This window comes from Peromyscus leucopus, chromosome 3, assembly GCF_004664715.2.
Source record: "Peromyscus leucopus breed LL Stock chromosome 3, UCI_PerLeu_2.1, whole genome shotgun sequence".
Lineage (NCBI taxonomy): Eukaryota > Metazoa > Chordata > Mammalia > Rodentia > Cricetidae > Peromyscus > Peromyscus leucopus.
In genome coordinates, this window is record NC_051065.1 from 48,856,584 (window position 1) to 48,873,618 (window position 17,035).

At 38.9% G+C, this 17,035-nt stretch overlaps 1 protein-coding gene across 1 annotated transcript in view; it reads left to right on the forward strand.

Annotated features, from left to right (window-relative positions):
• Kdm7a (lysine demethylase 7A) overlaps nt 1-14,894 on the forward strand; it is a 70,541-nt gene extending 55,647 nt beyond the window's left edge. Inside the window, exons 12-20 of the mRNA XM_028889346.2 lie at nt 665-874; nt 2,408-2,532; nt 2,714-2,868; nt 3,976-4,073; nt 4,489-4,637; nt 4,772-4,980; nt 6,308-6,393; nt 7,361-7,634; nt 8,542-14,894. Coding sequence (XP_028745179.1) covers nt 665-874; nt 2,408-2,532; nt 2,714-2,868; nt 3,976-4,073; nt 4,489-4,637; nt 4,772-4,980; nt 6,308-6,393; nt 7,361-7,634; nt 8,542-8,636 — 1,401 coding nt within the window. The 3' untranslated portion in view covers nt 8,637-14,894. The remainder of the gene's footprint in view (nt 1-664; nt 875-2,407; nt 2,533-2,713; nt 2,869-3,975; nt 4,074-4,488; nt 4,638-4,771; nt 4,981-6,307; nt 6,394-7,360; nt 7,635-8,541) is intronic.
• Nucleotides 14,895-17,035: the final 2,141 nt, after the last annotated feature.

The following is a 17,035-nucleotide window of genomic DNA, read 5'->3' on the forward strand; positions in this document are numbered from 1 at the left end:
TTCTTGGTGCTGGGGACTGAACCCAGGACCCTGTGCTTGTTAGGCAAGTGCTCTCTACCATTGAGCTAAATCTTCAAACCTCCAAGAAAGATTACTATGCTAGGTTTACAGTCCATGGATAGAATATTTCAAGTATTTTCAGATGTATCAAAAATTATTAAAGAGTGATAGTAATGGCATGTAAATGGGTTTTCTATCAAAAGTCTTATCAAATATATATAAAATATATAACATACTACACGTAATAGATGTGCACATGTGTGTCTCATGCATAGTAGAACCAAAACAGAATAAACTCAAAATTGATAGTTTAGTAACAGGAGTATCATTTCTGAAAATGTCAACTCCAGTTTAACATTACAAATTTAAGGTGGAAGTTTGGTATGGTGGTGCATGCTTGTGATCCTAGCACTTGGGAAGCAGAGCCACCCCCACCCCACCCCCCAAAATCTTCCCAAAGAAAACAAGGAAATGTATTGTTCACAAAGTGTGGAGGAAAAGAGAATAGAGATCTCAGGAAAGCTGAGGATTTGATTTTTGTCTTAGATGATTAAATAGGATGTTTATGTTTTTTAAAGTATTTTTATGCTTAATTGTTTAGTTGGGTAAGGTATATGTATAAGGAGCCTTGCCATAAAACATGCTCTGAATTTGATTCTTATAGGAAGAAAATGGCAAACCAGTTAAATCTCAGGGAATTTCTACTGTGTGTCCAGTTTCACGGCCTTCAAATGAAGCATCTTCACCATATCATTCCCGGCGAAAGATGAGGAAACTTCGAGATCATCATGTTCGAACTCCTTCTAACCTAGACATCCTTGAGCTCCATACAAGGGAAGTCCTCAAAAGATTAGAGATGTGTCCATGGGAGGAGGCAAGTATATATGAGGATCAAAAAAGCGCTAGATAGTATATGTAGCAATCTGACTAGTTTCTGCTGCAGATTTATAGAGACTTGTATTTTTGTCTGTGGGAGATCATGAAGTTTAGTTTTTCTAGTCAAAAGTGTGGTGTTAGGGTACCTAGATTTCATTCATTTGCTGATATATTTATTAGTAAATAAAACAACTAAAAAAGCATTTATCCAAATATCATACATACATTCTTCTGGGCTCTGAAGAAGATGCCAGAGCAAGCAAACTTGAGTCCCTACCTTCATGTAGGTTTTATCAAAATTTAAGTTGGAAGATAGGGATATAGATTAAAATAATACAATTTTAAGCTGGGCATGATGGTACATGCCTGTAATCCTAGCATTTGGGAGTCTGAGGCAAGAGGATTATTGCAAGTTAAGGCCAGCCTGGGCTACACAGTGAAACCTTTCTCAAACAAACTTCAGCATTGGAAACATACTTTGTTGCTGAAGTTTGTTTGAGAGTTTTGAGGGCCCAGAACAGCAGGCAGCAAGGAGGTAGAGGCTGGCTGCTTTGCTGAAGTGCTCTTAGTGCCTTTCAGGGGCTGCTGTTTGAACTTTGACTTAGCTAACAAAAGAAGTCAAAGGAAAACACAGCTTTGAATTCGTGTAGCCAGCCAATACAATAAATTGTACAAATACAGAAAACCTGTCCTTGAGCCAACAGAACCAGTCCACCTATCAGAATGGGAGACTGGTAGAATAAATCTGTTTAAGTTGGAGAAGTTCTGGTGTACTGGACAGAGGCAAGAGAGTGAGGAGTAGTGGCACCTTATAAACCATGCCACTGAGTTTGTGATAACATTTGCATCATCCATAATTTTACATCTCAAGTAGAGAATTGACAGATAGTTGAAAGTAAGATAGATGTATTGCTGACTTAAAATACTAAAAGAAGTTACAGTCATTACAACCTTATTTATGTGTAAGTTTTATATTTGGTATCATTATGCTGTTTTAAGATTAAACGGTTCTAAGCCTACTTAACCCATAGTTATTTTGGGAAGCTTATTATGAAAATAATAAATAAATTATGAAAATGAAATAATAAAGTGGTGACTCTTGTGCCTAGTGGTAACAGTGTGGAAGCGGACAGTCTTGGTGGGAAGGAATGAGGTCAGGGTTAGGGTGAATGGAAAGGCCCCACAGCTGTACTTCATCAAGAAGAAACAGCCAAGGAACATGAGACTGCCTAAGGCCATTTGATTCCAGCCCTTTAGTATCTGCAAGAAAGGGCTGTTTGGATTGGCTTTATGCAGATTTTGCATTTTATGTTAGAAAATTATTTTATTGCTAATGGCCCTGCTGAAAGATGAGCAATCCTGAATGTGTTGGAATGAGGAGCTCTGGTTGTGGGACACTGAGATATCTCTAAGCCTAGATGGCTGCCCATCCCTCTACAAGGCAGGACCATGGCAGGAGGGGCAGTATGCAGTCTTTTCAGTTGAACAGGCCTATCTGGAGAATAAGTCAGTTCTGCTTTGTACTTTTAAGGACATATTGAGCTCTAAACTGAATGGAAAATTCAACAAACATCTCCAGCCATCCTCCACGGTACCTGAATGGAGAGCAAAAGATAATGATCTACGATTACTGCTGACGAATGGAAGAATAATTAAGTACGTACAGTAGATCAAGCTATCAGATTCATTTTTAGTGGATCCCTTTTGTTCACGTAGTCCCTTGTCTACATTCTTGCACAGCCAACCGTATTAGGGAAAGGGCCCCAGTTCTGTGAATGGAGGGCGGGGACACAGGGCTTTGCATGACTTCTGAGGCCGTTTCCTCTCTATGGCACAGAGATGAGAGGCCGCTGTTTGCAGATCGGAGTCTTTATACAGCAGACAGTGAGAACGAAGAGGACCAGAAACCAACAAAGAAGGCAAACATCAAGACAGAAGAGAGCTCAGGAAGGGAGCGGACAGCAAGTGAAGGCTCTCCAAAACCACTGAACAGTATGCTTCTTGTTCTTTCACAAATATGGAACTGGCTGGTGTTTGAACTGTTGTAGGATTAAAAGTATTTGTGTTTATAATACTGTTGGAAAATCCAAAGTATTTTTGGGTAGTTCATCGATTAGGAAAGTTCTGAATGTGAATGCCAGGGACAGATTACCAGTGAAGGGTTTTTTAAAGTCTTTTAAAAGTTCATATGCTTTATGGCCTCTACTCCCCAAAACGAGTTTCAAGTTTAACTTCATTTCACAGTGAATATGTCTTTGGTTCTCATAATTAAGAGACATCTGGTTGGCTGATCTGCAGCTAATGGAAATCCAAGTAGTGTGGTGCTATTTGATTGACTAGGAAGCTTCTACTGGTGTTTATTGATTATCACCAAGGAAAGTAATAATAGGAATATCAGACACTGTAGTAATACCACCTTCTCCTTAAAAGTCTTTCTTCTTTGAATAAATCTTAATTCCTGAACAGTTTTCAAGAACAGCATATACCGGTCCATCTAAAAAGTAATTAAAATCAGTATTTTTTGATGAGTAAGTGTTCTGCATAACGAATATTATTGGATTCATTTTGAATATGTTTCCACTAGTTCCCAGTAAGTCTGGTCCTCTGTGGTTGGTAACTCTGCCTTTGTTCACATGTCAGAGCAAGGCAGTGAGTGTATCACTGAGAACTGATGGGACAGTTGCTATGCAGCGGTGCTTGTGGAAGAGAAAGGCAGTGCTAAGAGCCCGGATTATAAACTACTTGAACCCAGAGTCCGTGAATGCAGTGAGCTTTGAGAGCTGCCTTTTTGTTCTCTAGAGAGGAAATGCAGGGAAAGTCAGAAGCAGCTTGTAGTTCATTTTAATTTTACAGCTTTTTTTTTTTTCCCCCTGGGAAGAAAGAAATACCACAAATGTTTTAATGACATACTTCAGTCAATGGGTATCTTGGTCAATTAGAGAGAGAAAGACTGGGAAATAAAAACAGTGAGAAAGGAGAGATATTGTTGGGAGATGGAAAGACATCTTGAAACTGTTAAGTTAGAGATCATTTTTTTCAACTTGCCCCAAAGTTTGAATGACTGTTTCTTGTCCTTTCTCTTTTTGAATTCTTTTTCAGGAATTTTTACAAGTGTGAAATCAGAACTCAGGAATAGAACCTCAGAATACTCTGATGTTTCTGATTCAGAAGACTCTGGACCTGATTGCACTGCACTGGTATGGGTAGAACCCCGAGGTTTAGGGTGATAAACACCTGGGAGAGGAAAGCTTGTCTCTGGGCTGTGGTGTACTGTGTGTACACACCGTCCTGTGACTGGGCACATTCTTACGAGTCTTTGTTAGGTTCTGGGAAGGGTGGCAGCAGACATTCTGCTGCTTACACTAAGCGCTCATGTGGTTTATGTTCTGACGGGTTATATTTTATTTTACCTTAAAGCGTGTAAGTGTGTTTTGTATTCAGGCAGTAGGTTATTACTATAGTTACTAGAAAGTTTTAGATTTTGACGTAAAACAGAAGTAATTTTATGATAAGTAAGATTCTAACTTCTAAACAGGTAAACTTCAGTTAGTCTGTACAGCCTTGGTCAATTTCTTTTTAGCTTTGTTTCCATTTAATGATTTATTATTTCAGAAAATTAATTTTGCCACTGAAGATTCTGAAAGTTCAGGTGATGAAAAGAAACATGAAGTAATATCAAACTTTAAGGAGGAATCTGATATAGTGAGGAACCTCCTTCAAAAGGGCCAGAAGCCATCTAGAAATGAAATTCCAATTAAAAGGTATGCTTGTGGATGGTGGTTGTTGTTTTATATTGTGATGTAAATGCTATGAAAACACCATTTGGTTTTTAGGTTTTACTGAATATTTTATCAGAAAAAATACACTGTTGTGTTTTTGGATCACCTGCTCCTAGGGAATGTCCTACCTCGACGAGCACAGAGGAAGAAGCTATTCAGGGCATGCTGTCTATGGCAGGGTTGCACTATTCCACGTGTTTACAAAGGCAGATGCAAAGCACAGACTGCAGTGGTGAGAAGAACTCTCTCCAGGATCCCAGTGGCTGCCACAGCAGTAACCCTGCGTTTAGGCAGTTGCATCGCTGTGATAAGCCAGTGGAATTTGGTAAGAAACACAAACATCAATCTCTGAAAAGTAATATATGACTCCCAATTTAAAGTGCTGTGATCCTAGTTGAAGTTAGAGATTATATGAATAAGGACTGTTTACCATTAAGACATACTTTAGTCATGTAAGATACAAGCATACGCACTCAGAGTATAGGTCAGCAGGATGGCTCAGTGGGTGATGGATGACCCGAGTGTGACCCCCAGAACCCACGTGGTCGAAGGAAAGAACCAACTCTACAAGCTGCCCTCTGACCTCCACACGCATGCTGTGGCACATGTGTACCTACACACAACAGTTCATTAAACTGTAAGTGATACGGGGCCGAGAATTGTGCGAACTTCTGTCATTGCTCTTACAAAGATAGTCTTGTTTACCTGTCTACAACTATAAGAGCTCCCAGAGCGGAAGGAATGTTTGGTGTTCTAAATGATCTGCAGAATCAGTCCATTTTCCTTTTAGGAGAGGAGAAACTAGTTTTGAATAGTTTCTTTCTGACTGAGGCTATGCTTTCTCAAACTCTTTGAAAAGGAAATAGTAGGAAAAGAGCAGACACAGCATGTCAGTAATGCCACCTAGTGTTTCTTCCCTGTGCTTTCAGAGGAACAAAAGATGATTTCCCAAAAATCGTAGGATTGACAAAAGGACATGTAGTAATTGTGTTCAGTTCATAAATAGGGTCATGTATGCACTAGGACCTTGACCTCCATTTTACATGAAAAGGAAATATGATTTGATGAGGTTAATTTAACTTGCACACAGTCGAATAGGTATTATTCAAATCTGTTGGAATTTGAACCCAGGATCAACCCCAAATCTTTGCATATTGCATAAGAGCAAACTGAACCTTGGAAAGGTTAAATAGCTTATCTAAAGTTGCACTGGTATTTGGAAGAACTCAAGAATTTAAATCTGGGTTTGCCTGTCTTTCTCTGCTCCATTTTTGCCTTCCCATAATCTGTTTGGTCCCTTAATTCAGGAAAATACATACCTTTGTCCTGATGAAAATATGTCATTTTAGAGACATGTGTATTGCATTTGGTTTACATCAACAACACATGGCCATAGTACTCAACTGTAGGTCTTCTGGCGTCTAGCACACAACCTATCATCTAAAGACAGTTTCAAGAAAATTGAAAGAAATAGCAAATTTGGTTGTGAGCTGCTAACTGTGGGTTTTTGTTTGTTTTAAGGAATATAGTGAAAGAAAAGGTATGTGAATGTATAAATGAAATGTCAGCATACATTTGCTTTCAGTTGTAAGCACTGGGCTAGTTTTAAGATAAGTTTGTGCAAACATAACTTAATCAGAACTTCTTTTAAGGATACCATGACAAGACTGCAGATCAAGATTTGAGGACTTCTTCTTGGACTAAACAGTTTGACAGAACTTCCAGATTTAATCCTCAGGTATATTCCAAAGTGGAAATATGAAGAAGAGATTTAGGATGTTCAATATTGTTTTTGCTTTTCTCTTTAAAACTCCATGTGTCTATTTAGTTCCTTTCTCTTTTGATGTGGTCATGATCTCTCAGTTAATTTCAAGACTTACCAGTAACTTTTTTTCCCTTAAAAATTGACTCAATTATTGTAAGAGATTCAAAGAGGACTTCTAGTTAAAAGAAAAATCAGGCTTGAGCCTGGATCTTGGAATTTTTCTAGCAAACAAATATAGTAGAAATGAACCTTACACTAGCTATGTTTGAAAAGAGGTAATATGGGGAGGGCAGCAGGATAGCTCAGCTGTTAAAGGTGCCTGATATCAGGCCTAATGGCTTGGGTATTCCTGGGACCCACATGGTGGAAAGAGAACTCTAAAAGGTATCACATTGCAGTGAGAACCATGATGAGCCAAGGAAACTGTGGGTCTATTGCTTCTATTTCAGTTTTCCTCCCAATTCTAGGATAGTAGGCAGCACTTCTGGTGTTTGATACTACTTACTGCAGTAATAAGAACTAAACTTCCAAACCCTGGGGTCTGTTATGGACCGAATTGACCATCATGAAGGGTAGGTACTGTCAAGCCCTGGTGAAGAGCACTTGCCACTAAGACTGATGGCCTGAGCTTGATACCTGGTACCCACATGATGGAAGGAGAGAAACAATTCCCACAAGTTGTTCTCTGGCCCCTACACATACATCCTGATGTTTGAGCAGGCATGTGTACACACACACACACACACACACACACACACACACACACACACACACACACACACACACATACATGAAACATAATGTAGAAGGGGGATAAAACCAAAATTGAGTAGTTTATTTCCTCATCTTTGATGATTTTGCTAATGCAGAGAGCTTAAATATGTCATTTATCTGAAATATGAAAAAAATGCAGCTACATTTTTTTTCTTTCCTTCTTTAGGACTTAAGTAGAAGCCAGAAATACATCAAAAAGGAAAGCTCTTCAGAAATCAGTCAGAAGGCACAAAGCAGGCATTGTGTGGACAGCAGTAACGCAAGCATTCAAAATGGAAAGTACATGCTGAATCCCAGCTTGGTTTCAGGGCCATGCCAGATAAGAAATGGCAATCTAAGCCCAGAAAGGCCTGTTGGTGAAACTTCCTTTTCAGTGCCCCTTCACCCCACCAAGAGACCTGCATCAAACCCACCACCTATCAGCAACCAGGCAACAAAAGGTAACTTTCATATATTAGCAGGTTAGGTATATTTGTGACTCTGTAAAGGCAGTGGTAGCAGGTAGGTACAGTTTCTATACCAGTGGATCTCAACCTTCCTAATTGCTTCAACCCTTTAATACAGTTCCTGATGTTGTGGTGACCCCCCCCAACCATAAAATTATTTTCATTACTACTTCATAACTGTAATTTTGCCACTGTTAGGAATTGTAATGCAAATATCTGTGTTTTCTGATGGTCTTAGGCGACCCCTATGCAAGGGTCATTTGACCCCCAAAGGGGTTGTGACCCAGAGGTTGAGAACTACTGCTCTATACTCATCATCTTTTGTATTATGGACAACAGCATGATAGCAGTGGGTATGAGCTCCTGTAGTAACAATGAGAGGATACTTAAGCCAATCCTAAGGGACAGGAGTGGCTTTCTGAGGCTCAGGAGGAAGTAGAGGCTTAAAAAGGATGAGGAGTTTGCTAGGCTGAGTTAAGGGAAGTACAGAACAGCAATGAAAACAGAGGAGAGCATGACTTGAGGCACAGAAGGGCAGTGGTTCCTGCGGAATGCATCAAAGTTGCAATCTTGTTTAAAAACAAACAAAACTGCCGGGGCGGTGGTGGCGCACGCCTTTAATCCCAGCACTCGGGAGGCAGAGCCAGGCGGATCTCTGTGAGTTCAAGGCCAGCCTGGGCTACCAAGTGAGTTCCTGGAAAGGTGCAAAGCTACACAGAGAAACCCTGTGTCTCAAAACAACAAAAAAACAAAACTTTGTTGCTGAGGCACAGTTTGGAGGGATGCTGGCCTTTCTCTTTTAAAAGTGTGATCAAGTGGAAGAGTTTCTAAGGTCTTAAGTCTTCTGGTATGATATGACAAATACACTTCTTGTATTAACAGTGTTGTTGGTGTTTTATAGGCAAACGTCCAAAAAAAGGAATGGCAACAGCCAAACAACGTCTTGGGAAGATCCTTAAACTGAACAGAAACGGCCATGCACGCTTCTTCGTGTGACAGCTGCTGCTGTGGTGGCGGCGGCGGCGGCGGCGGCGGCGCTCTTCCTTTGGAGTCCAGTCTTGGGGTGTGGAAGCCTGGCGTTTCCACTGCCCTGCCTGGAGCAGTTTGTGTGTACAGTAATACTGCCCGAAGAACAGAAGGAACCTGAGGCTGCATTTTCACTGTGCCACACCCACTCAGCAATAACCCTTTGGACCTGGTTGGGGAGAGGAAGAAGGAGGGTAGAACCTTAAAAAGAGACCTTGAACTGGAAAGGGGTCTCTTGTCAGGGCTTGAATTTAATTTTGTTGTTGGTAGTGTCTTGATTTATTTTCAATAGTAGGATAAAGAATTATCAATAATTTATTTAACAGATTTTTTTTTTAAAGTTAACAGCTTTTAAATTCTTTCTTTTTAAAGCTATTTATTTGGAAGATTTCTGGAGAAATATCTCACTAATTTAGATTTAAGAATGTGAAGGTTTTTAAATTATTTTTGATAGTGTATGTGTTACATGTGGGGAAGAGCCACAGTAACTGTAGCTAGTCTGGACTCTTAAATTTGATATTCAGGTTAAAGTCTTAAACAGGGATTTGATGCATTAATTATTTTAAATTAAGATGTATATGAAATCATTTTATTTTATATATTTCATGTGTTTTTTATAAGCTATTAGCTTCGCTTTTGCTAACATCCAAGGTGCATACTGTTATCCAGGTTGATTCCCTTACACCCCACCTTTCCACTGCAACCCCCCGCTCCCCCAATTGAGACAACCCAAGACTCTTCTCTTTGCAGGGAAACACCTTCATAGCCAATGTTTAAGAACCACATAAAAGAGTCCTCATTTCTCATTTCTTTTGACATTGTGGTTTTCTTCTACATGTAAAGAAACAGGCTTGTTTCATTTTCATTTCTCCTGATGATATCTGGGTCCCAAAGAGAACAGCTTTAATATCTTTTTCCTAATGGGGAAAGTATAAGTTTGGTTAAAATGTCATGTTTGTAGTGTTTCCAAAAACCTTTATAATTACAGAGGGCCTTCTTCATACTGCTAGTGTTGGAAGAGCCAACATCTACCACAGGTTATATCTTCCCATGCTTTTATTATCTAGACATAATTTTTTTAGAAATACAATTTGATTTAGGATGTTCAAATCTGCATAAAAGCCGTAATACAATAGGACTATACTATATTAAGATGTATAGAAGCAAGCATGTTGGAATAGGGGTGTGTGTGTGTGTGTGTGTGTGTGTGTGTGTGTGTGTGTGTGTGAGATTTTCTGAATTATTTCAATACAGATTTGGAGTAAAATGGGTGCTTTTTGCAGTTTCTTCCATCTGTCTTGGCTAGTAGCATATGGAGGTTAAGTGTCTGGTTAAACTTTATTAAGATAATCATTTATCTCCTTTATATGCAACTTTTACTAAATGCAAGTTTTCAGTTGCTTATAATAGTTTTTAGTCTCCCTATTTTCTCCCCATGGCATAAAAGTAAATTGATACTGGGGGTCTGATGGTATCATAATTTACAAATTCCTACAAAGACAATATAAGCAAATAACATGAAATTTATTTTTAGGGAGAAATATGGCTGTTTAATGAATTTTGTCATTTTCACTCAGCAAGGTAGTTGGACTTTCCCTTCTGCACTAAGCATTAAGTTGTAAGAAAAGAATAGTGTACCATTATCTTTTATAGTTGCATTCAAAACATGTATTTCCAAAGAAAAATATTTCTTACTCTGCATCTTTTACAGTATTTCATGGTATAAGGAAGTTATGAGTTCACCTTTTTTGGTCCAGATTGTCCAGACCAAGGTTTCGATCTTATTTTGGGTGTGAGGAAGAAGGATTTTGTATGGAATTCAGTGTCTGTAGAAGCTTCCCTAGCCCTTGCTTACACTATGCCATAACCAGTGAAGAGAGGAAAGCAGTCCAGCTAGTGGTCGTATCTCAAGGTGCAAAACTCTAGATTGACTGGCCCTCCTCGCCTTCCCACAATCTATCACTGTGATGTCTTTGTTTTCTGTTTTATTGTTAGAATACACATTTTTATTTAGATTAAGAAATAAGATAGATGATTTCTTTTTCCAATTATAATGATTTGGATTTTTTTTATAACTCAAGAATTTTAACTACTTTTTTTGGTAATAAAAATTAAAAATTTATTTTTATGAATTAAAATTGTGGCCAGTATCCACCCTGTGTCTTTAGGCTGATAAAACACTAATTTTGAGTTGCCAGTATTTGGAATTTTTAAGTAAAAGTACTGTGGATTCATTTTTGAACATTTTAACCCACAACTGACTAAATTACAAAATTTTTAGCAAGTTAATATAGCCACTAAGAAAGAATCCATATATCTTTTTGTGAGTTGATAAAAATTGAGCCACATAGACAGTGACTTTTCTAGTCAAACCTCTTATATATTCCCCAACTGTGATGTGTCCTTTTATCTCATAGAAATGGCTGGACTTTGAGGTGTGACTGTTAATAGGAGCTGGGTTCAACAGTGATAGGTAGTCTCATTTATAAGCAATATACTACAGCTTAAGTAAGAAGACCGCAGTGATAGCATTTAGTTAGTTATAAGCAAATAAAATTGTAAAATTGAGAACTAATGATTCAACATATGCAGCTTTAATAACAGTAGTGATCCTGTTTTAATTCAACTAAGTGACCCTTAACCTGGAATCTACTGTACTGTAATTCACATTATATAATATCATGCTCTCCAGTACTGGTGAATGATTAATACAAAACTGGCAGCTTAGTAGTTCAGAATCTTTGGAATACATTGAAATTCATAAATACAGTTCATTTTTGAAGCACACAAAATTGAACCATCTACTGAAACCACAAAATCAGAGGAGACAAGTCCATCTATATCACTAGTTTACTACTTAGCTTAATACTTAAATACTAGTTGAATACTATTCTGTGTTTTACTAATCCTAATTAATCCTTTTCAATGTATTTTAGTGTATTTATTCAAATGAGATCAGCAGGTATTTATCAGACATCTACTGTGTGCCCAGAACTAGTTAGCACTGTAGAGGAATCTCAGTTTCATTTTTTGTTTGCCTGTGAACGTTTGTCTTCTCCAGGATGTTAGCAGTATTGTTTTCACTTCCAAGCAAACTTGAGCAGAAGGTGACCCATTTGTAAAGAGAACAGAACAGAAGAAAAGTCTCACTTCGTTAGTTTCAACTGAGATGTACCACTGTAGAAGTGTTAAAATACAAAAAGACCCCTCTCCTTTAACATTTAAGAACAATTCCACAAGTTAGTCATTTCTGTTGGTAATATAAGGGTGTGGTACAACTTAGAAGGAAGCAAAAGTCCTGCATTTTGGTCCATGCTCTGCCATTTATGTCAACTGAGCAATCTCGAGTCAGTATATTATTCTGAGTTTTATTTCTAAGTCCTAGTTTTCTTATTTGTAAGTTTGGATAAAAATAAATGATACTCAGTGAAGACTAGCCAGCATTCTTCAGCTATTATGTCAGCTAATTACTAAGTTAGATCTGATGCTGAGTGCACCTTTAGAGAAATCTGTAAATGAAAACTGCTTCTAACCATCATACTTACTTGATATCTACTCAATGCTCAGAGCATGCTACCTAAAAACCTGAAAAATTCCAAACAAGGTGCTGAATTAGAATCAGGCTTTATGCTTGAAGTGAAAGAAAAAGAAGTGAGCTGGTTTGTGGAAAGAAGAATGAGAGCTTTCATCAAGTCAGTGATTATTTAGCACAACAGAAAAGCTAGCTTTCCGTTTTTTTCAAAGAGAAATTAGTATAGTACTGTTCTCCAGATTTGGACTAGGGCAAAAATAAGGTGACTAGGAAAAAGAACTCCACAAAGACAGGTACTAACAGCCTATAGGTACTGTTAGTACACTAGAGAGTAGTGTAGAAAGGCGAACTCAGCTGGAAGTGTTCAACAAAAATGAGTGTTGGCTTGCTTCAGAAGATGCTCTGCAGTGGCGAGACACTCCCTGAGAGCTGGTGGGAATCATGGTGTGGCCTAGTGTACTGCTGCTAGAAAGAACTATCACAGCAAATGTGCATTTTTAGTTTCCACATGGAGAAATAAGAAACTTCATAATGCAAATCTAATTATCTTTCAAGAATTCATCTTTCCTATTATATATTAAACTAATTGCTCCCTGTGTAGGAGAGAAGGTCTTGGCCTTTCATATGTGTAAGGCCTTAGGTTTTATCCCTAGCACCACGAAGAGAGCAAGAGGAGCTAAAGCTTTCAGACTGGTCCTGGTACCCTAGACTTTTATCCAATGCAGTCTCAAAAAACTAAGCATTGTATCTCTTGTCTAGGGAAAGCTGGTCAAAAAGGGTGACCAACTGAAATAGGACAGGTTTTCCTAGGGATACATGGTGGCTTTGGGATTTCTGATCCCTTGTTTCCTTACATAGACCCTGTTCTGTGGCACTGTAGCCTCTGCTTGTTTGTGGATGCTGTCCATATATGTTCTTGAAGCTAGACAGAAAAAAGAATTAGTGTACTCCTAAATTGCTGTTGAGAGTGATTAACCTTCCTACTGTAGCCTTACTACTAACCTTTCCCTTACTTTGCTTTCATGCTGTAAGTGAAATAAATATTTGATACCCTTTCTATAAATATTTTTTAAGATATAAACATTTTTTTAAAAAGCAAGTGTCTATTTCCAAAGCAGCTGGCATATCACTACCATGGTTTAATTATTCTGTAATCAGTCTCCCCTCTTTACGGGGGAGAAGCAAATAACACTCATTGGAGAAGCCCTTATTAGGTTCCCCTTCACACTAGGTGTCCTTCTAGTTTCTCAAGGTTTTGTCTTAACTGGGACATTACACTTTTTGTTTAAAACCTTGTAAAGGATGTATCCAATGATTCTTCCAACAAATTTACCTGTTCTGCACTATTCATTAATGAAACCCTGGCTACCACGTAGCCCTTGACCTCCAAGTAGTTTACCTATGCAAGACCTGTGATACTCTAGATTCACTTTTCATTACAGAAAGCAGTCATAAATGTAACTTAATCATAAAAGGTTTGTTTTCAACAAGTTTTTTTTTCTTTTTCGAAATAATCAGTTATTTTCCCTCCATATTTTTTACCAAAACAATTATCATAAGTGCTAGAATATATACTGTTTTGCAGGAATAAAATAACCAAGACATATGCTTATATTTCTTTGGTGGATTTTGTTTGGTAAGAAATGCCAGCATTAAATGTAGAGTTGCTTGCTTGCCTAGAATATTTTTTTCCTCTTAAGATTCATAAGTAACATTTTATTTTCACAAAGCATGCATATAACTTACACAATGTAGTCAGGGACCTGAGGTGTAACTTGCTAAGTGAAACCCAAGGTTATTTTATCTTGCAAAAGAAACCTAAACCAAACTAAGGGCCTTACAGTTTATGGTTAGACCGAATCAATGCTGTAACCTCGGTTTTTCCACAGACAGCTCTTGACTGCACAGGCAAGTCATGCAGTTGTTGAGTAGGAAATAGCACTGAGAGGAAATGCATGTGCATCTTTGCAGACTGTATTTCCTTTGGGAAAGACTTTTCTACTTTTAATATAATTAAGCCATAACAGTTTCATGCTGTGGAAAGGATGAAAAGGTTCATTTTAAGAGATTATATAGTATGAACTTTCACATTTATTGTGAAACATCTAACTTTGCCAGTGTTTCAGCAAGTTTTCTTTTGGGGTGTTGGAGGGTGGTGATGGGGAGGGGTAGTATTGGTTTAGGGGTTTTAACTCTGTGAAATTTGAAAAGAGGACAGTTGTTGGCTATGGTACTTACTAGTTTTGTAGTAATGTTTTGCTAGCCTGACTTTCCTTACTGGTTTTTATGTCCATGGTCCCTGGTGACTGTTACTCTTCTTGTTTGGGGTGTGTGCAGAGTAGTGTCTCATCTGTGTGTAGGCAGTCAGTGTGTGTGCACATGTGTCCTTTGACTACAGAAACACACTGTGTGACAATGGAATGGGGTGTGGCTGGGAGTGGGATGCCGAAGCTTTAAGAGCGTTTGTTTTTATTCAGAACAGTATTTCCCATCTTTTGCCTGCAGGCAGGGAAAGTGTACAGTATTTATTTTGTTTCTGTTTTACTCTGAATTTGTAAGTCTTTAAGTAGCTTATATTATTATTATAGAGGAAGACAAGTGACTTGCTTAAAGTTGTACTTAGAATTCTTACTTCCTAATTTCTGTATTTTTAAATATTGAAATTAAAATTGTATTACTTCTGTTTTGATTTTTTAGCACTCAGTGTATTTTTTGCTTATTTTGTTTAAAAGTATAAATGTTGAAAGTTGTATAAAAATGTGTCTGAAAGAAAAAAAATCTGAATTCTATATCCAATTCTGACTTTCTGCTCCCTTTTTCTGAATCTCGAGGCACTACAATGTGGTAAACTGTTGTGTTCTTACCTTTTCTGAGGATTTAAATGTGAAAAGTAATGTCTTTTTAAAAACATTTTACTTCTTTAATGGATGAAGTCTTAAGAGTGTTCACTGGGCACCTGCAGTGTGCAGACACTGTTGTAGCAGCAGTGTGACAGGATTGGCAGAACCAAGCCTAGGCCTCTGGGCGACAAAAAAGGTAAGGGAAGCTGGGTGGCGATGGTGGCGCACGCCTTTAATCCCAGCAGAGATTAATCGGGAGGCAGAGGCAGGTGGATCTCTGTGAGTTTGAGGCTAGCCTGCTCTACGGAGTGAGTTCCAGGACAGCAAGGGCTGTTACTCTGAGAAACCATGTCTGGAAAAATCAAAAAGTAAGGGAAACAAGGTTTAACTACCTAGTAAGGAAAGCATCTAAATGCAGATCCTAGGAGGGAGGGAGGCGTGGTTTTGGACACGGAGCCTGGGAGACAGGTGAGGGATGATATGAAAAGGGTAAATTCTTGTATTGGAAGGAGGGAGTAGAGACATGGGCGCAGGGAAGCTCAGGAGGAGGTAGGGTGGGTGAGTGCAGCTCACTGGAACCAAGGCAGCAGCAGCAGCAGGGGATCCTTGGCACTTCCTCCCCTGCAGAGGAGAGGGGGCTGGAGCACTGGAGCTCCCTCACAGTGGTCCCAGTGCTTTTCACCCTCCAGTGTCCTGACCAGTCTGTCTTCAGATGACGGAACTTGTGCTTGTAGATCTAGAAGGTACCTTGTAATGGTCCCCTATCACAGTGAAGTAATGAGCATACCTCATCATCACAAACTCAGCCTGATTTTGTGGGACTGGGAAATAAATCCCAGGGGCTATTGGTGTTGCACTCCTTTGGATTAAGAGGAAAGAACCAGGCGCTTTGCTACAGACAGGATTTGGATCACAAGTCTCCCTTACTTCATCCTAAGTGCTCACTGTATACAGGGAATATTTTTATTCTTCCTCACAGTATGCAGCGAGATAGGAACTACCTTATCCGCTGTACAAGTGAAATCAAGGTATAGAGAAGGTTAAGTATCATGTCCAAGTTCACCTACCATTAAGTAAAACTTGGAGCTGGGGAGATGGCTCAGTGGGAGGAGCCAAGTTAGGATCCCTAGCATCCATACAAATGCTAGGCAGATGTGGTGAACCATCTGTAATACAAAACTTGGAATGTACAGACTGGATCCCTGGAGCAGGCTGGCAAGTTATACTAGCTGAATCAGTGAGTTCCAGTTTCAGCAAAAGACCTTGCCTCAGTAAATGAGGTGGAGAATGAGCAAGGAACACCAATGTTAATTCCTACACACATATTCATATATACTTGTACACATGCACCATCCCCAAAACACTAAAAGTCTTGCTTCTGAGTTGCTTTTATTCTGTATTTTGAATTATGAAGGAGGAATTACATGGTCTTTGATGTAGGAATGATTTTGTTCCAAACATTTCTGTATATAGTGAGAATTTCTTGTAGAGTTTTATTTTTCACCACATTTCATAGTGTGTCTTGTACACACTGTGAACACTGGTGCTCAGGACTGATCTCACTTCTGATACAAAAGGTGGACTGAAAACAGGCCAGTGGACAAGTGGCCTGTTGTAAAACATGAACCCAGTAAGTGCTTCCAAAGTTGACAGCTCTAGAGGAAGAGCCTTGCCTGATGCAACTCTCCACCAGACAGCTCATAGCCCTGATGGCAGGATGGCAGCCCCTCCTGCATGGAAGCCTGCTCCTCTATCACCTCTGGTTTCTAAGCTCCAAAAATGAGTCGGCCCACATGGGAAAGAAAACAGCAAAGACCTAACTCAGTGCTGAGGCCCCGCCATCCAGAGCCTTGTCACTCACCTCCTCTTCTGTAACTTCTGAGTTCCACTTGTCCCCTTTCTTCCTTGTCCAGGCTATTCCTAATCTGCTTCCCCCATTTTATGCATATCTTTTACATGATGGTTTTTTAAAAATATTTTAATTATGTAATAGTGGT